The sequence below is a fragment of the Notothenia rossii genome, assembly GCF_949606895.1.
Source record: "Notothenia rossii genome assembly, chromosome: 9".
Classification (NCBI taxonomy): domain Eukaryota; kingdom Metazoa; phylum Chordata; class Actinopteri; order Perciformes; family Nototheniidae; genus Notothenia; species Notothenia rossii.
Genome location: NC_136907.1, coordinates 46,840,950 through 46,864,443, shown reverse-complemented (window position 1 = coordinate 46,864,443; position 23,494 = coordinate 46,840,950). Strand labels below are relative to the sequence as shown.

Genomic DNA, 23,494 nt, shown 5'->3' with positions numbered 1-23,494 from the left:
TGCACTTATTGTAAGTCGCTTTGGATAAAAGCGTCAGCTAAATGCAATGTAATGTAATGTAATGTTATGTTAGCTAACGTTAGCTAAGCGCTAACGTTCTTCAGATTGCGTGGTACCTAGCTATGCTCTTGAAAAGCCTTCAGGCTATCTCTGGTGTATGGGGATGGATTTTGTGTACAAGATAAATGTAAATGTCGGGAAAATAAAGTTGGGGCAGACACTGTTAACTGTGTTCGTTATTCTCCCGACCAGGAGAGAAGCTTTAAAATAGGAGACTAAATGGAGTCTCTGTGAAAGTTCAATTGGGTACTTTAATTTAAAAAGGCGCGGGTTGTTCACAAGCATGATATTGTTCAGTCAGACAAACAGCTGTGATCTGGCTCTCCTCGATAGGGAAGAGAAGAGAGTGGATCTCTCCTCCGGTGCTGTTTATATATCGTCTGCTGGCTCCTCCCCGCCAGCCGGCTCACCTCGTCTCCAATGTCCGTTATTGCATTTAAACAGAGGATAGGTTCTTTTCACATTCAATATATGCTTAACACGCCGTTTCTCCTCATATTCTCTTTCATCACTTTTCATTTAACACATTCTAAACGCTGTAATCAATACTCTAAACAATACTTCTCGGCTCGTTTGGTTTCCGGTCATTCCGGATGTTGTCACATGCTACTCTCGTCTGTAAACAATAATGTATTCAAATAAACTGTACCTTCATTTAATATTCAGCATGGTAGTATCTCGACATCTATAGTTGTAGTGTTAAATCAGTAGGCTTCGGTTTGCACCACTCTATATCATTTCGCTACTAAATTCACCTCTTCAGGAAATCGTATATTAGCCACATGCTAAATGCTAACCGGAGATGAAGGATTTTCAGAATAAAAGCTTAACTGCTTGTACACAAGAATTTCTGGTTTTTCAGTATAAAAGAGCATTAAAACTGACGGCATGTTTAAACTACATTTCCCCATTAAAACATTGATTTTAATTTCTAACAACACTTAGCATAAGGGACACAATAAAGTTCAGAGTAATAAATATGGATTGCAGCAAATAATGGATGTATTTTCCAAATGTCTTTCTGTCTCACTAAGGTGTGCTGTGCTCATTGCCATAAAGCTATAATAGCTAACTAGCGCCACTAGAATCAGAAATACTAAATTTAAAAGTTGAAACCAACTATTAACGAAAATAATGCTATTACTACTTTTATGTTAGTATATATGACTACCTAGTGTTAACTGTGTTCGTTATTCTCCCGTCCAGGAGAGAAGCTTTAAAAGGAGACTAAATGGAGTCTCTGTGAAAGTTAAATTGGGTACTTTAATTTAAAAAGGCGCGGGTTGGTCACAAGCATGATATTGTTCAGTCAGACAAACAGCTGTGATCCGCTCCTCGATAGGGAAGAGAAGAGAATGGATCTCTCCTCCGGTGCTGTTATATATCCTCTGCTGGCTCCTCCCCGCCAGCCGGCTCACCTCGTCTCCAATGTCCATTATTGCATTTAAACAGAGGATAGGTTCTTTTCACATTCAATATATGCTTAACACGCCGTTTCTCCTCATATTCTCTTTCATCACTTTTCATTTAACACATTCTAAACGCTGTAATCAATACTCTAAACAATAATTCTCGGCTCGTTTGGTTTCCGGTCATTCCGGATGTTGTCACATGCTACTCTCGTCTGTAAACAATAATGTATTCAAATAAACTGTACCTTCATTTAATATTCAGCATGGTAGTATCTCGACATCTATAGATGTAGTGTTAAGTCAGTAGGCTTCGGTTTGCACCACTCTATATCATTTCGCTACTAAATTCACCTCTTTAGGAAATCGTATATTAGCCACATGCTAAATGCTAACCGTAGATGAAGGATTTTCAGAATAAAAGCTTAACTGCTTGTGCACAAGAATTTCTGGTTTTTCAGTATAAAAGAGCATTAAAACTGACGGCATGTTTAAACTACATTTCCCCATTAAAACATTGATTTTAATTTCTAACACTAGCTACGATTTGTTACAAAAATCTTAAAATATAGAAGTGAGACCCACCGTTATTGTCGTCTTCATCTCCTTCCCTGTCAGCATCCTCTTCAACGGATGAGGGGGACGGAGGGAGCGCAGGTGTTGGGCTGATGTCAGGGCTGATGATAACAGGGCTATCAGCTAACAGCTCCGGTGTTCTAGCCTCACTATCTGTAGCTGAGCTGCTGGCCGATGTAGTTCCACAAGGACGTTTATTGTAAAAGGAAATTTTAGTCTGAATGGCTCGCTTCATTTGAACAGTTCATACAATTTTTGTAATGGCAAATAGTTGAAAGTAAATTAACATTTGTCTATATGCAGTTTTTTTCCCTTATTAAGACCCGCCCTACTCTGCCTCTGATTGGTTTTTAATCAGTTCTCGCGCTGAAAACCTGACCAATCTAACCAGCGAAGGCATAGAGTTAGCCAATATGAGGCAGAGTAGGTTTGTGTCATGAGTCTTCACAGTACTATGAAATGACATTGAGCCACTACTAAATAATGCGCACCAGCGGTGATTGAGAAGTGGGTATACGACATGCTGTCTGAAAAATAAGTGGGTATACGCCGTATACCTGCGTATACCCTGGACTACACCACTGGTCCAGAGATCAAAGACTTCATTGTTCTGAATGAGAGATAAACCTCTTACATGTGAACGTTTTGTGTTAGAACCGTAACAGATATCTGTGAAATTTCAAAACGTGAAGCATGTCAAGGAAGTTGAGTATCTGAAGTGTAATTTTTGTGTACTTTCGGGTTAATAATGTGGCAGTTTAACTAAAGGTGTGCGGCTGCTACTGTGAGGAAATATCTGCCTGAAATTCCAATGGGGTTTAATGGAGGAATGTTGAAAGTTGTTGTCACTTCATGCCCTCAAGAGGCATTTTGTTTAATTATTTTGCTTAATTATTTGTCATTTTTCAAGCTACGAGATGTTTTCCCACGTTTGTCATGATAAATGATGTCTCAGGAATGTAGGGTTTGGGAATTATGGCCGTTTTAAAAAAATATATGAAGGCAAATATCAAGATTTTCTACCCTCTAGCTGTGACATCACGCACTCTAGTTAATGTCAAAATCTGAAGAAAACCTCTAAAACAAGGTCTGAACAATGTTTAATATATCTAAAAGTAAGAATAAGATTTAAAAGTTGTTTTACACGAATAATGTCAGAAAGATGTGTAACATTTTAAAGTTAGAATGAGGTTTCTGAGTGAAAGTACGAATGAACAGTTAGCAGTTGAAGTCGCATGAAGATTTGTTGAAGTTAAAGAATTTCTCCATTGACTTCAATGGTTAAAAATGTGATGTATTATGGGATGTATCTCTGGAATTATGAAAGTTATGTATGAGAAAAGTAATAGCCATCGATTCCCGACCGAGCTGAACGTTTTGATGTTCGAACGGAGTTTCTGCGATGTGCAATGCGGGAGGAGAAGCGCTGCAAAATAAGTCGGCGGAATAATAAACTTTTCGTGCGTAGAATAACAGCTAAATAACACGAGAATAATAAACGGAGCCCACTCTCCCTCTCCTGACAGCCCGTCAGTATCATGCAGCTCGCGGATCAGCAATGAGTGACCCGACAGTAAAACTAAACATATCTATAGCTAGTTTAGGTAGTTTGAGAGGTAATTAAAATAGCTACGTGTGATATTCTAACTTGAAGTGTGTGTTTTGTTCCGCTCACTGCTGCATGTGATTATGCAGAGCTGCGTGTCGACTCATCAGCAGTTGATCTCTCTCTCCCGTCAGATTAGACTTTACTCGCGTTTATGTCCATATCAATCAGATCTAGCTAGTTCTAGCTAATAATAGGACTACCTGCTTATTAAAAGACACCTAAACAATAAGCGTCGCAATGCAACCGGGTGAGGCCGCAAAGTATAGCGCAGCATTATGCATTTGTTTACATGGCCACCGGAACCCAGAGGCATTACCAACAGATCAACGCACAATCAACCCATACGGGACATCTCTTTCTCCATATTAAGTGTTAGACATTAGAATGGACTATTCTTGTCTGTCACATACTCTCTTGTTTGTCACATAAGTGGGCAAGTTGCGCAACTGATGCGGTATTGCGCTAAGCGGAAATTATTTTGACCGGACACTTTGACCGGAGAGATTTAGATTTGCTGGTCTTCAGCATATTTTACCGGTCATAGTCCAGTAATTACCGGCTAACGAGAACTCTGAGTTGTGTGCTATAATGTATTTACAAAGTGTGAAGAGGAGGCAACTTTAGAATAGGGAACCTTTTCAAGTCAATTAGAGTCAAACTACTAGCTTATTGGTTATGAACAAGACTTCACTTTAAAATAGGGAATATATTCTTAGATAGAAATACCTAATTTGTTGTTATTTAGACACAATTACCACTTATACTTTCATGTATTGTTACATAAGAATAGATCATATTTGTTAAGTGTTATTATGGTAGAATTACTTTTCTTGTGGTACTACTGCCTTATTAGGCCCATATTGAGCAGAGCATATTAAGACCAAAACTCATGTAGAACAACTTCCTTACTTGCAATAAATAAGCACTAATTAGAGGGTTATTGAGGAAAAACTCTCAACTAATGGCTTATTACTTATAGAATATAGTCATGTAGAATAAGGCATTAATATGTGTTTTATAATGACTAATAAAGAGCAAATATACTGCTAATATGCATGTTAATTAACAACTAGTTGATGGTTAATTTGTGTACCTTAATATAAAGTGTTACCCCAATAATTATTATTAGTAAAATGAAGTATTATTTTAAATCATAAAGGGCTTGATGATGATGTGGCGCTACTTTGATGGAAGTGTATTAGCTCAAAAGGGCATGAAATGGCTTTCAGAAGGAATAAATTGTCATTCCCCAATATCACAAACTAGATTGCCCACCCTAAAGGGATAGATGTTTGAGGCAGGATCACTGTCCCTCAGATGTGAGTTAAGTGAGAGGCTGAAATGACGTGTGTGTGTGTGTGTGTGTGTGTGTGTGTGTGTGTGTGTGTGTGTGTGTCCAATCCACTTCCCGCTTGGTTTGTGTGTTGCTGATGGTCTGAAGGGAGCGTAGAGTGGATACAAAAAAAGTTAATGTATCCCCAAACAGTTACAAAAAGAGGCAATCAGATTACTGTTACATCTATATAAATTGGGGATTATTAGCAAGATTACAAAGTCATTTAAAAACTAAAAAGGATCAGATGTTGTCTCTTCTCTGTAAACTGTACTGTTCTGTAGGCTCATACTTTAAGTGTGAATCTATACGCCTACTGCCTGAATCTGCTTTATGGTTTTCACTTTCTTTGCTTCATTTGTTCTGATTTTAATTCAGCAGGTGAACCTATATGCTCATAAAATAGTGTATATGAGCTTAACTGTGTGTATTAAACTAAAACGGAGCATTTTCAGTCAGCTCAGATTTTATCTCTGCTTTTTTAAACTGTAGTACAGTATGTGTAGTGTTGGTGTATAGGCTGCTGCCTGAATATGCTGAATGAAAGACAGCTTTTCCTATCAATAAAATCATTTCTGATCCTAAATATCTTGGTTTCTTCTTCTTTAAGGTCACATTGTTCTGTTGCCTCACATAATACTCTACAGAGTGTATCCTTAGACCGCTTTGTAATACTTTTTAATAAAGAGAGACCTTATATTTATTGAATTTCTACTGAATGTAAATAGATGTAGGTTGGGAATATGATGAGGGGAATTATACTAAAGGCTGGCAGATGTTAAAACACCCAGGCTATGATATATGAGTAGTTTCTTATTGCATATTTATATTTCACTTTGGAACCAGACCAGCTGCTTCAACAGGCCAGGGGTTAACCTACATCCGATATTGTGTTTGCTCTCTGATCTGTGATCGAAAATAAAATGACCCAGTATACCCAGAAGGGTGAAAGTGATCAAAAGAATGAAATATCACTGACCAGGCGTTCTGCTCACACGCCCAGGCTATGACATAACCTTCATCACGTTGAGATGTTCTTTAATGTTGTTGTTGGATGTGTCTGCATGCAGAGCTGCTCACTGATGAGTACATATAAACTGCTTCCTCCATACAAATGAGGCCTTGACATGTGTGCTGGCAATACATCCTCACTCCCAGGTCAGCCTATGTTGACGTTATGTCAAGTCCCCTGTGTCGGCTGTTTCCAACTCAAGAGGGGGGCGGCCGTGTCGGCTTTTTCCACCGCAAGGGGGGGGGGGGGGGGGCCTTAGCGTACATTTTCAACTTTCCGGGATGTCCATAGGCTTCTATATAGCTCCCTAAACGTATGTTATAGACGAGTTGAGATCGCTCAGATTCTCACAGCGTTTATCAACCTTTGTCTAACTCAGCGGTTTTCAAAGTGTGAGGCGTCCCTCCCCTGGGGGGCGCCAGAGAGCTTCAGGGGAGGTGCAGCGTGAGACACAAAAGAACGAGAAAAAGACGAGTAAAGTGACAATTGCCCACTTGTAGCTGTCTGTGGAGACCGAGTTCCCCCACCTCGCCAAAAAGGCTGTGAAAGTGCTCATTCCCTTCACCTCCACCTACCTGTGTGAGTGCAGGTTTTCCGCATTGACTTTGATCAAAGCAAGTAGCGGTAAAGGCTGCAGCCAGAGTATGATCTGCGTTTATTCCTGTGTGCATCAAAGACACAGACTCATTGTTCCCACTAAAGTAGGGGTGAGTGTAATAAGGAGGCAAAGTTGACGTTCAGTGTGTTACCAGGAGCATATAAGGATTTATCCACCATGTTGAAAATGTTAAAAAAAATATGTCTTGAGAACACGGCGTGCAGAAATATACGGGTCGTGCTGCAGCTAGATGTGCCTGTCCTCTGCAGTAGCGTGGCGTGGGGAAAAAATTAGGGGAAGCCAATAATACGTCCTGTCTTTTGGGGTGGGGGGGGGGGTGGGGTGGTCAATGTAATAACGTAACCAGATGAGTGATTACAGCGCCCGGTATCATTTTTCAGACATTTGTATCATACAGATGCAGGACTTACACACGCCTGTTATCTGACCGACAGGTCCGCACGCACTCTTCAGCCGAAACTCTAATAAGCATTCATTCACAAACTAAATCAGGAGACCTTTAACGTTTTACGTCCGGTTCGCTCCTTTGTTCCTCGCTGTACACAGCTTCAGTTTGGGCATTGGCCTGTCATCAGATTGTATTTGTTGTTGCTGCTGCAGCGGAAGTTTAGTACAATTATTTTTGATTAAATACTCCAAATCTCCCCCCTCCATAATTGCACTTGCTTCAGTTGCTTGCTACTTTCTAACGGCGATGAGAGTGGTGCAGTGACACTATCTATCTTCTATCGATTAGATTTATGATTCAAAAATTATAAAAGTAGGGTAGACATGTGGATATTATCCGACTGAACAAAACGTGCATTTACCTAACAGGTTCGTTTTACACTGACCTTTTTTCGAGCTATTTTCCAAAATCCTATGGAGAAATCCCATTGCTATTTTGTCAAGGGAAACCGAGCGCAGCTTACTTCCGCTTTTTGGGACGCGTCACTGCAACACTAAGTTGATGCGATTTGATTGGATTGTGAGGCAAGGGAAGCCAGCCGTCTCTGGCTTCCCTTGGCATGGCCCTGACCAATCACAGGTTGGCAAGGGCATGACGTGAGCCTCATCTGATTGGTCAATCCCTCCATTTTTTTTCACAAAGGGAAGCAAATTTCGGCTGGCCTCCTCTCGCAACAGAGAGTGCAATTTACTGTTTCACCATAACATCTAGAGGGGCGCTGTTTCAGTCTTTGTAAAATACTCAATGAGAATGGGGGAGAGACGGGCCGGCAGCAACACATAACAAAGAATTTCCGAAACTAAACCAAGTGTTTTTATTTATTAATTAAAATTATAACTACAATCCGAAAAAACAGGGGAAGCCTGGTTGGTCTCCAGGAGAAAACGCCACTGGTCCTCTGTAAGAAGGTGTCGGCGACTGACATGCAAGGAAGAACGGCTGTCCACAGGCTGTTCCAACTTTAACAACTGTATTAACTTCCAGGGTAGTGAATTGAACATGCAATTGTAATTGGGTGTGTGGTATATTTTCATGCACGCACACGCATGTTCCACAACACACAAACTGAACAACACTCAATTTTCCGATCGCTACCAGTGTCCTTGCGTTATAACAACAAGTGCACGTTACTGATGCAATATGGTTGAGACTAGGGGTGTCACGGTTACCGGTGTAGACGGTAACCGCGCTAAAATATTTTGACGGTGAGATAACCTTCTGAATTTCAAAACACGGTGTTATGTTGGTGGGTTAAATTACCGCACACCGTTACACCGGGAGAGCTTTCATTTCCCTAATACTCCCACGGTTACACTGTATTACACTGTTACCGCGCTAAATACTTTGCATTTCAAAACATAATGTTATCTATGTGCGTTACTAGAGCTCTACACCACACACGTGACACTTTCGAACGTTCGCAGGCGCCACTAGTCCTAGGTTCTTTTATCACACTCTCTCACTTTAAGCATGGCAGCAGAAGAAGGAAGCCGCGATGGTACCATTTTTCCACCTTCTAAGCGCAGAAGATCAGAAGTGTGGTCCTACTTTGGATATTTAAAAAACTCCGAGGGGCAACTGGTGGAGGACGGTGCCCCCGTGTGCAGGACATGCCGGCGGAAGGTATCCGCGAAAGGGAGCAACACATCGAATTTGCTCACTCATCTACGAGACCATCACCCGCAGCTGCACAGCCAGTGCAAGGTATATTTGTTAATATTAACACATAGTTTTAGCTGAAATGCTCGAAATAACTTTTGCCTTCGGGTAAAGGGGAAATGTAACAATTATATCCGACTGTCAATAATGTTAAATCTTGATAATAATCATTTACATTACATTAGCAAATGCACCTGCTCTCGTGTGTTCACCATTCTTAGATCGGCGCTAAACGCCATTCTAAGCTAAGTTGAATAGCTAAACTTTGATATGCCATGAGACAGTGAAAATAGTGCAGTGAAACACATTAATGATTAAGTTACTTCTGACTTTGGGTCAAGGGATAATGCAACGATATACCCGATTGTCTAAAATGTTAAACCTTGATATTAAATGTCAGTGTAAGCACGCCCACTGCTAGCATTTTAAAATACATCCTACTGCGGTGCCATGCTCTATTCGTTGGTAGCTAGTGCACTACTAAACGCCATTGTAAGGCGCTAAACAGCTTAGTTCTCATACAGTACTGGCTTCTTGCCTAATTACCTAATTTATTTTTAACATTATATTGTAATAAACACTCTACTTTTTAACCCATTGCTGAATGCCCCCTATTTCCATGTACTCTCATCTCCAGGTTGGATGTGGATGTTTGGGGAACAACGTTGTTGTTCGAGGTCTTCGGATCGGTACCTGGTCACCTTAATGTTAACACTAAAAAAAAAAAAAATTACCGAGATAATATCGTAAACCGTGGTAATTTTGGTCACAATAACCGTGAGCCGAAAATTTCACACCGTGACACCCCTAGTTGAGACCATTCGGGCTTATTCTAGAGGGGTGCAAGGAATAGTCCAAGTAGTGGGGGAGTTTTATACAATATGTTTAAAAAATAAAAAGGTTTAAAAAAGTTATTGTTTAATGTTTTAAGGAGGTAACGCTACTCAGCCAATCAAATCGGTGCAGTCAGCACGATAGATTCAAACACAGACGAGACAAGAGGAGAGAAGCAGTCGGAGTAATTTCAAATGGCGGAAGGTAGACAGCGAAAACAGAGCATTTCATTACATTTTCTCTTACTGGACCTCTTTGAAATGCAATTGAATACCCCTGCATTATAGCAACAATAATAATAATAATAACAGCAATAATAATTGGGAGGGGGGGCGTGGCTGTTCTGATGTTCTCTGAGGGGAGGCTCACCTTCCCACACTTTGAAAACCCCTGGTCTAACTCAATATCAAGCCATACTTATTGTTTTTACTTCTTTATTTTAATTGAATAATGTAGGACTTTTGTTGCCGTCAGTTATGGGGAGAGTAGGGGCTCAGAATACTGAAATCTGTATTGTTTCATCGTTTTTTCCTTCTAATTTTGTATTCTTTTCTAAACCACACACTGTTATTTACTCAACAATAACACATAATTATCCTTGTGTTTATTTATTTGTTTGATTAATAAACACAAGTTGGAGTCGGTCAGGACCGAGGGTCGGAGCAGCTGATAGTAGTTGCTTTAGAGAATTTTACACCCGGAAGTAAGTATTCTCTCCGCTTCACTTGACAAACCCCGTGATAGTCCTCAAGCTCTGTGATTGGATGTTTGAGTGTGTTGCCAGGCCACGCAATAATTTACAAACTCTTCGACCGACCAGAAGAAAAACTGGTAGGGATTGCTGGGAAAGAGGAGCCGGGGAGTAACATGAGGCCCAGTGGTGGGGTTAAAACCTGGAGTCTGTGCCACAGAGACGAGGCAACCAGATTGTTGGCTACAAGAACTCTTCCCCTGTAGGACAGCTGGGGTAGCTGGGGCACCTTTCCCAGCAATCCCTCCCAGTTTTGTGCCACCATATCCTCAGACCCCAACCAAACTCCCAGGACCTTTAAACCCTTGTTTCCCCAGCTAAGGTTACCAGGAAGACTGGGCCTATTTTCTAGACTCCACTGACCTACCAAAACTGCCTCACTCTTCTCCCAATTAACTTTGGCTGAAGCAGCCTTCCTATACAAAGCTAAACTGTCCCGTAGCTCCTGGATATCTCGCTGACCCTGGACAAAAACACTGACATCCTCAGCATAAGCTGATACAACCACCGGGGGGGGCCTGAGCTGGCTCTGGCAGACACAAGCCCGTCAACCGGTTTCTAAGTCTGCACAAAAGCGGCTCGATGGCAATACTGTATAATAGGCCTGAGATAGGGCAGCCCTGCCTGATCCCCCTTTTAACTGGTACAGGTCTGCTCAGCCCTCCCCCCACCTTCACAACACAACATGCATCACTGAACAAACACTTCACCCAGGACAAAAAATGCTCCCCAACACCAAAAGCCTGCAATGTGGCAGCCAGAAAAGTGTGATCCACACGATCAAACGCCTTCTCCTGGTCAATAGAAATAATACCAACATTTATATTATACTGTTTGCAAACATCCAAAGTGTCTCTCATCAAAAACAAATTGTCCACAATTGATCTGCCAGGGATGCAATATGTCTGATCAATACCGATAAGAAGTTCGATAAAACACTTCAGTCTGTTAGCTAAAACCTTTGACAGTATCTTATAGTCCGTACATAAGAGAGCCACAGGTCTCCAATTCTTCAGCAGGGTTAGATCTCCTTTCTTAGGCAACAGTGAAATCACTGCACGCCTACAGGAAGCTGGAAGAGTCCCTTTCCCAAAGGACTCCATCAACACGTCTAGCAAGTCATGTCCTAGAATACTCCAGAAATGTTTAAAAAAAGTCTGCAGGTAAACCGTCTATGCCCGGAGCCTTGCCGGAGGCCATCTGTGTCACCGCAGAGGTCAGTTCCTCCAGCGTAATGTCAGAGCCCAAGGTGTCACTTTCGGCTGGACTCAGCTGTGGAAGACCCTGAAAAAGTTCATCAGCGGCTTCCACGTCACAACCTTCGGCTTTGAACAGGTCCGTGTAGAAGGACACTGCATGTCTCCTCATCTCAGCAGGTTCAGAGGTTACCTGTCCATCGGGAAGACGCAGACATACCATCTGCTTCCTTTGGCCCACAGACCTCTCCAGGTTGAAGAAAAAGGTGGTTGGTGCATCAATGTCTCTCATGGAAGTAAAACGGGCTCTAATCAGAGCTCCCTTGGCCTTCTCCTGAAGAAAACAGTTAAGCTGTTGTTGTTTTAGGAGGGACTGTTCTATATTTCGAGCAGACACGCTCTCTATCTCTCTGATCTCCCTCTCTAACTGCTCTATAGCTCTCCTAATGTTGCAGTGGAGTCATCATCCACACATCCACTAAGTCAGCCTCTCTTATCACCTGTGACAGTAAAAGGGACGACTGAGGATGCGGCTCCCGTCCTATTCTGTCTAAAGTGACATTAGTGCAAACGTTCCAGTCCCCCCCAGTATAACACACTCCCCCTGTACACTAGTGTCTAGCTTGTCTTTTAATAACTGAAACACAGATACACTTGCAGGGCCCTGATTGGGTGCATACACATTAATAAAAGTGAAAAAGGACTCTAACAGTTCCACTTTCACCACCAAGGCTCTACCTGCCACTATCTCTGTGCTGGATAAAATCTTTACATTTAAAGAGGGGGAGAATAAAACAGCTACTCCAGCACTAAGGTTTGAGCCATGACTGAGTACATACTGACCCCCCCACCACATTCCCCAGTCCATCTCATTCAGGCTATCACTGTGCGTTTCCTACAGAAATATCACATCTCATTTTTTCTGATTAAAACCTCTAACACTAAAGCTCTTTTCTGTGCATTTCTACCCCCGTTCATGTTTAAAGAAGCAACCCTTAAAGCCTGCATTAGAGGAAGGAGATAAAGAGAAAAATAACAGACAGGTACACACAGCAGAGAGGAGACACCCAGTGTTGCATGATCATGTTGAAATTATTTAGACCTTTTCAGTTTCCTCCCTCTTTTGCTTCCTTTCGTAACTTTTTTCATAGCAGTTACATGCTTCCTGAGACGATAGCGTTTATTTTCATCCAGCAGGTCAAACCCTACAACTTTCTGAAGAGTGCTCACTGTATGAAGAAACTTGTTAGTGTCAGTGGAAAATTCTCTCAATTCCACTACCTTGCCAAAAGACTCATCTAAAAAGACATTAATCTCTTCCAAAGAATATATCTCTGCGTTCTGACAGAGACTATCTGCAACTGAAAGACCCTTCAGATCCATCTAGCTACAGGCCTATTGCCCTGACATCTCATTTATGCAAAATCATGGAAAGAATGGTTACAGAAAGGTTAACATATATCTTAGAAAGTAAAGCTCTGTCGTCCCCATATCAAAGTGGGTTCCGTAGGGGTCGGAATACAATGGATTCTATATTGTGCTTAGAATCAGACCTCAGGAAAGCACAGACCAATAAGGAAGTAGTGATTGCAGTCTTCTTTGATATTGAAAAGGCTTATGACATGCTCTGGAAGGAAGGATTACTAATCAAGTTAAAATCATTGGGAATTGGTGGTAAAGCATATAATTGGGTTAAGAATTTTTTACTGGACAGGAACATACAAGTAAGAGTAGGTGCAGAATATTCAAGTGTTTATGCTGTGGAAAATGATACTCCGCAAGGTAGTGTATGTAGTCCGCTGCTGTTCAATACATGACATTTTTAATCAAGTTCATCCAAGTGTGGGGAAATCTTTGTATGCAGATGATGGGGCTTTGTGGGCAAAAGGCCGCAATGTAGCACATGTTGGAAAGAAAATACAAGCTGCAATAGTTTAAGTGGAAAAATTTACAAATACATGGGGATTCAAACTGTCAGTAGCTAAGACGCAGGTCATTTGTTTTACAAAACGGCATAACATTGCTCCTATATCGTTAAAATTGTGTGAGCAACCTCTTGAACAGGTTAATACAATAAGATTTATTGGTGTTTGGTTTGACGGAAAGTTAGCATGGAGCAATCATATAGGAAAAGTAAAAAATAAATGTATAACGGTCAACAATGTACTTCGGTGTTTGGCGGGACAGGAGCGGGGAGCGAGTAGGTCATCCCTTATGAATATATATTGGGCACTCATGAGACCTGTATTAGATTATGGGTGAATAGCGTTCATGGCAGCAGCAGAATCTTTAAAAACCTGGATGTCCTACAAGCTCAGGCCCTGATAATTTGTTGTGGAGCTTTTAAAACATCTCCAGTATCAGCAATACAGGTGACACAACTCAAGTAATATGATTCTGGTTAATACCATTTTGGACCTGGCCTGTTGAAGCTCTTTTTGCCGCCCAGAGCCAGGCGGGAGCTCCTGCTGTGTGCCAACAGCCTCCACCTGTACCACAGCCCCGGTCCTCACCTGTCCTGCTACATCATCTCCCACCCATTTTCCTGTTTCCAAATTTGTTCCTCTCACTCTCCACACTCTCTACAATCCCTGTTTCATCTCTCACGATATTCATCCCTATTTCAGCAGCAGCCCCCACGACACCGGGTTCTGTGGCCGTGGACCCAGCTGCCCGAGGCTCGGCCGCCCCGGGTTCGGCTGCCCCAGCGGCCCTGGCCACCCCAGCGGCCTCGGCTGCCCCGGGCTCGGCTGCCCCGGGCCCAGCCGCACCCGGCGGAGCGACGTGCCGTCTCTGTGGACATGCAACACGTTTGTGACCCGACTCCCCGCACTCAAAACACTTTACTTTCCCTGAGCTTGCATAAACCATATAAAAACTCTCTTTGTGCTTCACCCGGAAGGACACATCTAGTGTCTGAGTGGGACAATTCAGAAACATGAAAACCTGTCTTTTCATCCTTCACCCCAGAGCAGCAGTGCGGAGATTACTGGCAAACTTACCGAAACGCACAGGAAGAGACCCCTTTCTAATCCAGTGGTCACACGCAGACGTGAGAGACAACGGGAAACTCAACGCTCCGCATCAGGTTTGTTCTTTACTATATCATGATTTCTAGGGGTGCACCGAATGGGAAATCCTTGGCCGAAACCGATACCGAAAATAGGAAACAGTTGGCCGAAAACCGAATGCCGAAAGGCCGAAAATGATTAATAGAAATATATATATATAATGTATACATTTTTTACCATTATTAATTCCAAGTCAAGTGCATTTTCTTTTCTCTGTAGGATAACTACAACAAAGTGCATTCAGAACAAAGCCAAGGTGCTTTAAAACTGCATAAACATCTAGGCCAGTAGGCCTACTACAAAATAGTGTAAATAAAGACTGTAACAGCCAGGCCTTCAACAACAACAAATGCACCTATAAGTGCATGCATACAAATGTGCAAAGTGGATCAATCCACATGAATGTAACTATTTACAAATGAAATTACCATTCAATTTCATAAGCAAAGTAGTAAACATTGTATAAAGATACATAAAGTGAAAACTGGATACAAAATCCACACTCAATTACAAATTAAATTACAATTTCAAGAATCTGCAAATAAGGTGGTCTGTCCTCATGAGCAATGTAAACAACATTGTATCATTTCGATACCGAAAGTACAATATATTGAACACTGTGCTGCTGTCATTTCCCCCTAATGATAACCTGAGATGGTGAATTATAACTCACAATGAAAATTGTTCAGGAAAGTGGGTATAGAGTAGACATGTAGAACTAGATAAGCTTATGATAAGCCAGCCTTGTCTACTTATTAAGGAAAAGTGGGAGGTTCTTTTTAATGAACAGTAGCTTCTCTGCTTTATCAGCCATAAGTCTGTTCCTCTTCTCATCAAGCACATGAGAGGCAGCGCTGAACAGTCTCTCGCTGACAGTGCTTGTGATTTGATCTTACTCCGCATATTTGTCCGGGTGTTTGGATTTCAAGTGGTGGAGTAATCCCGAAGTGGTGAAAGTCTTTGCAGGTACACCCCCTCGAGAAATGTCAGCTGAACACGTTTTACAAATCGCAATATGCGCCTCTTTCTCTGATATTTTTAAATATCTCCAAGCGCCAGATATGTTGGCTGTGAGCCAGCCGCGAGCATGGTCGCGCGCCGTGCTTGTCGCCGCCTTTTGATTACGTCATCACAACAACACGTTAGCTTACCAACGTAACCCTGTTCCCTGACATTCGGTGATATTTTTTCGGTGCTAAAAAGGCCCTTTCGGCCAAAAGCCGAAAGGGCCTTTTTAACCATTTTCGGCCGATAATTTTCGGCGGCCGAGTATTCGGTGCATCCCTAATGATTTCTAAATCTAAGAATAAAGATAATTCATAACAAAGTTATTTTGGTGTACACAGTAAAAATTATGTAATGTAAAGATACCTCTTGACAAATCTGTTGCAATGTTTAAAACATTTTCAAATTAAATCAAGATATTGTAAGAGCCTGTGACTGATAATCCTTGCTTGTGTTGTATTTTTGAACATGTGTACCTCGATTTGGATAAAAGTATGGCAAATGTAAATTGTCATTGTGATGCTGTGGTAATATGTTCTTAGTTTCATTACCTGCAGTCCTTACAGAGCATTTTCATATTACAATTAATTGGTGTAATTTTAGATTGATTGAAGGGTTAAGCAAAAATGACTGTCTCTGAAGCTTCACAAGCCAGAAGAGACGATCCTGTGCATGAGGAAGGCCTTCAGCTAGAACATCAAGAGTTTGGTAGTCTTGGTGAGTATATTGATTATAACAGCAGTTGACTGGCACTAAAGTTTTTCCCAATTTTTCCATTTTTATACTCATCTAGTTAATCATAATAAAGTATTGAGTATTGACTGTTTCATGACAAGTGAATGCATATTTGGTATAAGTATCACTTGCTAATATTGCTTTGGATGCATATGATGATTCATAGCATGTTGCTATTATTAGTCCGCATATATTTTTCCAACTCAAAAGTGTTTCAGTATACTACCTTAATATCCATCATACCAGTTTTAGGGTGTCTTAACAGCTGTTTTATTTTTTAGAAACACATCTCCAAGAGTTAAGAGACACTCTAACTGCAGTCCAGGTTCTGGGGCCAACAGACGGAACGGTTTCTGCCTGGGCACAAAGGCAGCTTCTCACAGATGTGAGAATGAAAACGGCTAGGCCAATGCTTTTTAATGTAAATCTCTCAGCTGAGAGAATAGCCATTCAGAAGTGCCACAGATGCTGTGCAGAAGAAGCGGCTTAGGTGCCTGGACTGTGTTCCACTGGACATGGAGTTCTTCTGTGCAACCTGTGACATGGAGGCCCACAAGAGGAATATCTTCCATGACAGAGAGGCTGTGTTCAATGGATTTCTGGAGCCCATTCCCCCTACAACTGCTGTGGTGGTGGATGAAAATGTCCAGCCTCAGTTTTGTGAACAAAGTATGTAAAGATTAACATTACATTACACTGTCCCATTATAGTGTAGTTCCCAAAATTAAGTGTGAATGGGAAGTGTACATAGCTGATTGAAAAAAGTATGATTGGTTTTGACTAGGTGCTGCAAGATATGTGGAAATTATGCAAAATGTTATTGAATATCTTGATAATCTGGAGAATTTAGGAAAAACTGTAAATACACCCTTCCTAACTTATTTTCTATATTGCAGTATTTCAACTGCCTGTTCCTACTCCAAGGTCAATCTGTGAATGCTCTGATGACGTCACAGTTACTCCTTGGAAGCATATTTATGTGGTCACCATCAACGGTAAGTTGTTCTGAAAGCCCTTCTTTTTGTACAAGTAGTATTGTACGGCAGAGTTTTACCACTTTGTGCAATGCAAAGATTTTTATCACCTGGTCATTTTCAGACAACATCCAAATGCCATGTCAAATAGCTAATACATCATATATGCAGTGTGCACATCTATTTATAAAATACAATATGTCAAAGCAAACTCACAGTTTGATTACCGAAATACCTTTACTTTGTCCATTTGTTCACAGGACGATACAATGTCTGCTTGCCTCGGAAATCCTGTCCATCCTGCTCTGCAGAATGGACTCCTGAGGTTAAAGACCTGCTTTTGTATCGGTACTGGCCAGCTAGCACCAGCTGCCAGACGCTTTATAAATATGATGTGTTCACCTCATTCGAGCACATGAAGGTGACAGCACCATGTCCAGGCAGGCATTACTGAAAATGTTGGAGCACAGATCTGTTCAAGCTGGACGGGTAAATCTGCCTGAATCACACGGAAACATACAAAAAACAATATCATATTACTGTATACCATATCATTAATTGTTGGCATTGCTTTCAAAACAATTACTAATCCACTTTTTAAAAATCAATATACAGACAGGTAGTATCTGTGCTGATACATTTCAGCGAAGCTTCTTCGAGTTTTGCTTCTGTCAGTACAAACAAGAGGATATGTGCCAGGTCCATCACTTTGTTTGTCCAGCATGTTCTCCAGACATGTTGGCTGTCTGCTGTGATGGAAACCGCAAGCATTACCGCTTTCCTAAGTCAAAAGGGTAGATATAGGTATTAATGAAAATGATAAAGAACACACCGCTAATACAAATAGTAGCCCTTGGGGTTGTGTTTGAGTAGCCATAACAGACATTAAAACAAATCATAGTAATGTAGTGCTTTGTGATTTTTATTATTGACTTGTATGTTAACTTATCATGGACAGGACTGAGGAGTCGCCAATCTATGAGGGCTTGTTCCTGGCCAAGGACGAGGAAGTCGCAACATTTGTTGACCTTGTCAGAGGCAACATGAAAAGTGTACGTTTTTTTTCTTATTATGATAGTTGCAGTTACACCTGTGGTGTTCTTTTTTATATATGTCAAAACTTGTGTGTAATAAACTGACTTTATAGGGAAATGACAGTGCTGTCTGTGGTACTGCCAAATTCACCGCTGGCAGAGAGATGTCAAAAAAGTCTGGTGCCCAGATAGACGAGGAGGGCATTCAAGTGGCAGTTTGCAGGTATGTATTTGTAAGTCTGTCTTTGTGTGCATATGTGTTTGGTTCTTGAGTCTGGTCTCATTATTTCAGTTTTAATAGCAATCCAAGTCTAAGTCTTTGTAAGAATTGGAAGCATTAAACACTTTTGATTGTGGAGCGGAATTGATCCATCATTAGTAGCATCCAAGTGATATTTGTTGTTATAGCCACCTAGATGACAGAGATGAGTGCTTAAGCCAGGCCTTGCTGTGTCAGTTTGTTATTAACAACTAGATTTTCTTCTGATTAATCAGACATGGGTTTCTCTTACGAGGACTGAACCACTTCCGTGGAGAAATATACGCTTACCCAATGTTTCTCCAAAAAGAGATGTCGAAGAAGGCAAATGTTGACTTCTTCTGTATGGATGTAACATGCAGGTAATCCTCACTGTCATATTGCACATCCACAACAATGTATAAAATGGCCCATGCCTCAGCAGTCATTTTAGATGATATTGATATTGTCACAAAATGCTGCTCCTGCTTCTTAGGTACTGGCCATACCTTAACAAAATGGCCGAGGGATTACCAGAGCTTCTGCCGTTGACCGAAATGAGGCCATTTCTTAGCGTGATGCATGCTAAAGCCCATACAGCAAAATGCGAGGTACATAACATCTTTAATGCAAAGGATTTTTAAATGTTGTGCATGGCATGCCTTATTGGATATCAAAAACTTCTAAAGAAATGCTACATAACACTACTTGCGCTGTGTTGCAGGTGAGATCGGGTGGCAGAAGTCAGGACAGAGCAGGAAACACAGTGGGAGAGAAAGTAGAGCAGGTATGTTATTAATGGCATTATTGTAACTGTATGGATACAAGAAGTCTTAATAGAAAGCAGTACAAATATGTATGTGTCATCTCAGTGACAAGCCTGTTGATTAGTTTAAAGCATATTCTTTATGTCTGAGTTCAAATGAAAGATAGGCAGCTCATATGTATAGCAACACTAAATGCATGCATATTGTAGGAAGTCAGTACACACGTTTTCTCTTAAACCATCCAGTTCAAGATCTATGATGTGTAGGTGATATTGTTATGTAATGGTGACCGAACATTAATTGTAACATTCATTATAGGTGAACACCTTTCTCTCCAGGGCAGCTCTGGTCACAAAATACATGACAAAAGCATGTTGGTATTAACACTACACACTGTGATAAGGCAGCCCTGATAAGCATTTTACAGAGAGATCCCTACTTAAAAACATTATTGGTGTATTACTTTACTGTAATTACCAGTTCAACAACCTTTCAACGATTGGGTTTAGTCATGTCTATCAGGTTTCTCACTCAGTATTGCCTTTTTGATGTGAATACTTACTTTTTTGTTTGTGGATATATTTTTTGTCTTTTTTAGGAAGACTGAACATGCTCACTCAACAGGCCATGGGCTGGAACAGAAGGAAGAGGGACAACCTTCATCAAGTTTTAGCCCACAGATATGTCAAAGTAAGGGCAAATTACAATTGTCTTCTCATCTGACATTATATATTTATGAAGGATGTCTGCAATGTAACCTCATGGCTATATACATTATGTTCTCGCTTATCCAGACTTCCTCTTGCAAGTCAGATGGTGTCATGGAATGTTTCAACTGTTCTTCTGAAGGTCTTGTACTGAAAACTGGTGTACTTTGCATTATGGTGTTGCATGGTGCTTTTCGCTGACATTTTCTTTTTTTTGTAAAGATCACAGAGAGGGCAAAGGTGGAAGCTGCCAGCTTCAGAGACTTCAAAGAGGAGCACAACCTTGATCAGGAGACCATACAGCAGTGGGTGTATGGTGTCAGGCAATGGGCAGTCACAGGTAAGACATACCACAGGCTTTCCATATATACATCTGTTAATTACTGTAAGTTTAGACACACAATATAAGTTGGCTATATGTTGAAACTGAGACTGTCACTGATTGTATTTCTTCTCCAATTGTTTTTTTGCAACTATTTAGAGAGTCTACGCCCCAGGGTGTACTGAAGGACTGAGGGTGGATATTGAGAACATCACCGTCACTCTTTTGCGCAGGAAGCAATATCTGTATCATCAGCATGGTTTGTTGTCAAACGTAGTTATTGAAATTACACTTCAAAAACAACAAACATTCTGGCACCATGACACAGTTTTGTTTCAGTTTCACTTTGCAGACACCAACCAGGCAAGGCAAAGTAAGAGGAAGAGAATGAGAGAGCTGAAGAAGAAGCTTTGCGAAAAAGTTGTGCAATACAACACCGGAGTGCAGGAAGAACATATCGACGAGGAGTTGGCTTGCAGTCTGACAGAGGGCTACATCCTACCATGGGAGAGGCATGGAAATGGTAGGATAATTGCTAGTTTGGCTTGTTGTTTTTTTAGTCTATACCAAAATATGAAAGAACCAATACTATCGCTACAAAGATGTGTGTCTCAGAAATGAAAATCATTCTGTAATAATATAATATATGAATAAATATTCCTTGTCCACTACTCCATTCCTTTCCTCAACCGAAAGGCAACACCTTCAGGTTGAAGAGGTCTGTCTTTGACCAGGTAATGCTGGTCAGACGTTTGGAGGAGGAGCAGAGCATCCTGGGGAAAGAGATGTCGCAGCACATCATGTTCCTTCTGAAGGAAGTGCAAGAAGTGGAAGCACTCAGAGGACAGACTTTGGAGGGCATCAAAACCAGCAGTATGTCTGAGATCTTAACATTTGAATATTTTCATCCACTCTTCAAAACATTACATGTCTTACATAAGTAGAACACATCTGTCACTGTGTCAGGCCGAAGTGAAATAGTAAATTACTGAAACTATTCATTATCAAGATCATAATCGATTATTTTCTGTCTATTGACTAATTGTTAAGCACTATATAAACATTAATCAACATATCCCATTTGGCACCCAATATATAGTAACATCCTTCAGTTTAAGATGGATTTACCTATTTTGTAGTGTTTTTACATATGCAGCATTGAACAATGCAAAGAGATTTGCAATTGTCATGGTTTGTTTACATTGAGCCCTTTTTCTGTGTGATTATCCCTCTACAGATTTCGGTGACCTGACTCTTCGGATTCTACACATGTGCTCAAGAGTGTCCTCAGTCGGAGGTGGCACTTCCTCAAAAGCCAACACAAACAGGCTGTACATGCGTATAGCGGTGTAGCCGCTAATGCCATGATCTTCAATTACAGCAGGACATTGAGGAGTCGGATGACAATGACTACACTAGCCCTGAGTCTGAGGAAGAAGACCTGTAAAGGTTTCTGCCAAGCAACACAGAGGACCTGGAGAGCTCTTTCACAAGCGACGTGTCACGTCCACACGCCATAATAATGACAAAACACATTTAAAACACACTTAAAGCCATACAAAATAAAGACAGAATGCAGCGGCTCGTCTGGTCTTCAACCTTCCAAAACATTCCCACACCACGCCGCTCCTCCGCTCCCTTCACTGGCTTCCAGTAACTGCTAGAATCCACTTCAAGACACTGGTACTTGCGTACCATGCTGTGAATGGATCTGGCCCTTCCTACATCCAGGACATGGTTAAACCGTACACCCCAGCACGTGCACTCCGCTCTGCATCGGCCAAACAGCTCGCTCCAACCGCACTGCGAGGGGGACCCAAGTTCCCATCAGCAAAAACACGTGGGTTTGCTATCCTGGCTCCAAAATGGTGGAATGAGCTCCCCATTGAAACCAGGACAGCAGAAAGCTTACACATCTTCCGGCGTAGACTGAAAACTCATCTCTTTGGACTCCACTTCGAGCGATCGAATTATTAACAAATAATTACTAACAAAGAACTACTAACAAAGAACTACTAACAAAGTACTAACAAAGCACTTATATACTAACAAAGGACTGGCTTATCTAAAGCCATTTGAGTAGCAATTTAAATGTTTTAGCTCTATGAAACCTGATGTACTTATATGATTCTGCTTTCTTCAAGTTTGTATCTTCCTGGTCGAATGCACTTATTGTAAGTCGCTTTGGATAAAAGCCTCAGCTAAATACAATGTAATGTAATGTAACATTATAAAACACTATATATGAGAACGATATTAAACTATGCACTTGTTTCGCCCAAGTTCATAGTAATGTGAAAATGTGTTTATATTCTGTACTTCCGTTTATTTGAAGCGCTTTGACTTGCTGATGTGTATGAAAATAAATTGCCTTGCCTTTATATTAAACTGCCTCTTATTACTCAAACAAATGCAATACAATGGTTGTTTTCTTGTCACTGCATTTTGTCATTCGTTGATTATTAACTATTAATGTGAATACATTGTAAATAGAGTTCATACAATAACATAATCCTTTATTAGCAACATGTGCATAATGCAGGGTAAATACCAACACATTCTCACTCCCAACTCGTACTTCTAATTTTGTATTATTTTCTAAATCACACAGTGTTATTTAGTCAACAATAAGACACAATTATCCTTGTGTTTATTTATTTGTTTGATTGTATAATGTCGGACATTTGGAGCCGTCAGGACCGAGAGTCGGAGCAGCTCAGAGAAGTTGCTTTAGAGAATTTTACACCCGGAAGTAAGTATTCTCTCCGCTATGTTTGACAACCCCCGTGATTAGTCCTCAAGCTGTGATTGGATGTTGGAATGTGCCGAGGGTTACGCCCGTTACGCCGAGTGTCAAACAGCACTTTGAAATGGGATGGAACCACGGCAGACTATCCAAAACTGGACTCGGACGGGTCCACCCCCCCCTCCCCCAGAACTACACATGCTACACATACTACACATGTGTGTTTTGCAACATGTTCTATGGCTCATCTCTACTGGGAATTGTAGTTTTATAAGACGTTTTCGTATTTCCCATAATTAGAAGTTGCCAGTATTAAACTGTGTACATCCCTGGAGGTTTAGGGGATAGGAAACACTCAAATTTAAAACATATAATTAATACATGGGTGA

At 41.0% G+C, this 23,494-nt stretch overlaps 1 protein-coding gene across 2 annotated transcripts; it reads left to right on the top strand.

Moving 5' to 3' along the window:
* Positions 1 to 22,746, top strand: LOC307018148 (uncharacterized protein). 2 transcript variants are annotated; one of them, XM_079648269.1, is made up of 16 exons: positions 1 to 63; positions 16,225 to 16,299; positions 16,599 to 16,986; positions 17,214 to 17,312; positions 17,552 to 18,085; positions 18,250 to 18,343; positions 18,439 to 18,548; positions 18,821 to 18,946; positions 19,060 to 19,174; positions 19,288 to 19,350; positions 19,929 to 20,020; positions 20,260 to 20,377; positions 20,519 to 20,618; positions 20,712 to 20,882; positions 21,056 to 21,232; positions 21,597 to 22,746. In XM_079648269.1, exons 11-16 carry the CDS (start codon positions 20,013 to 20,015, stop codon positions 21,710 to 21,712), a joined length of 690 nt encoding a protein of 229 aa, XP_079504395.1. In that variant the 5' UTR covers positions 1 to 63; positions 16,225 to 16,299; positions 16,599 to 16,986; positions 17,214 to 17,312; positions 17,552 to 18,085; positions 18,250 to 18,343; positions 18,439 to 18,548; positions 18,821 to 18,946; positions 19,060 to 19,174; positions 19,288 to 19,350; positions 19,929 to 20,012; the 3' UTR covers positions 21,713 to 22,746. The 2 variants fall into 2 exon arrangements, 1 of the variants encoding a protein (XP_079504395.1); XR_013802344.1 differs by lacking the exons at positions 20,519 to 20,618; positions 20,712 to 20,882; positions 21,056 to 21,232; positions 21,597 to 22,746 and adding an exon at positions 20,144 to 20,179 and having other exon boundaries at positions 17,552 to 17,780; positions 17,907 to 18,085; positions 20,260 to 20,289.
* Positions 22,747 to 23,494: the final 748 nt, after the last annotated feature.

Excerpts from the sequence above, each read along its gene's own strand:
- LOC307018148 (XM_079648269.1), top strand. Across the intron at positions 20,883-21,055 it reads ATGGGAGAGGCATGGAAATG|GCAACACCTTCAGGTTGAAG; the intron begins GTAGGATAATTG and ends CTCAACCGAAAG. Across the intron at positions 21,233-21,596 it reads GGAGGGCATCAAAACCAGCA|ATTTCGGTGACCTGACTCTT; the intron begins GTATGTCTGAGA and ends ATCCCTCTACAG.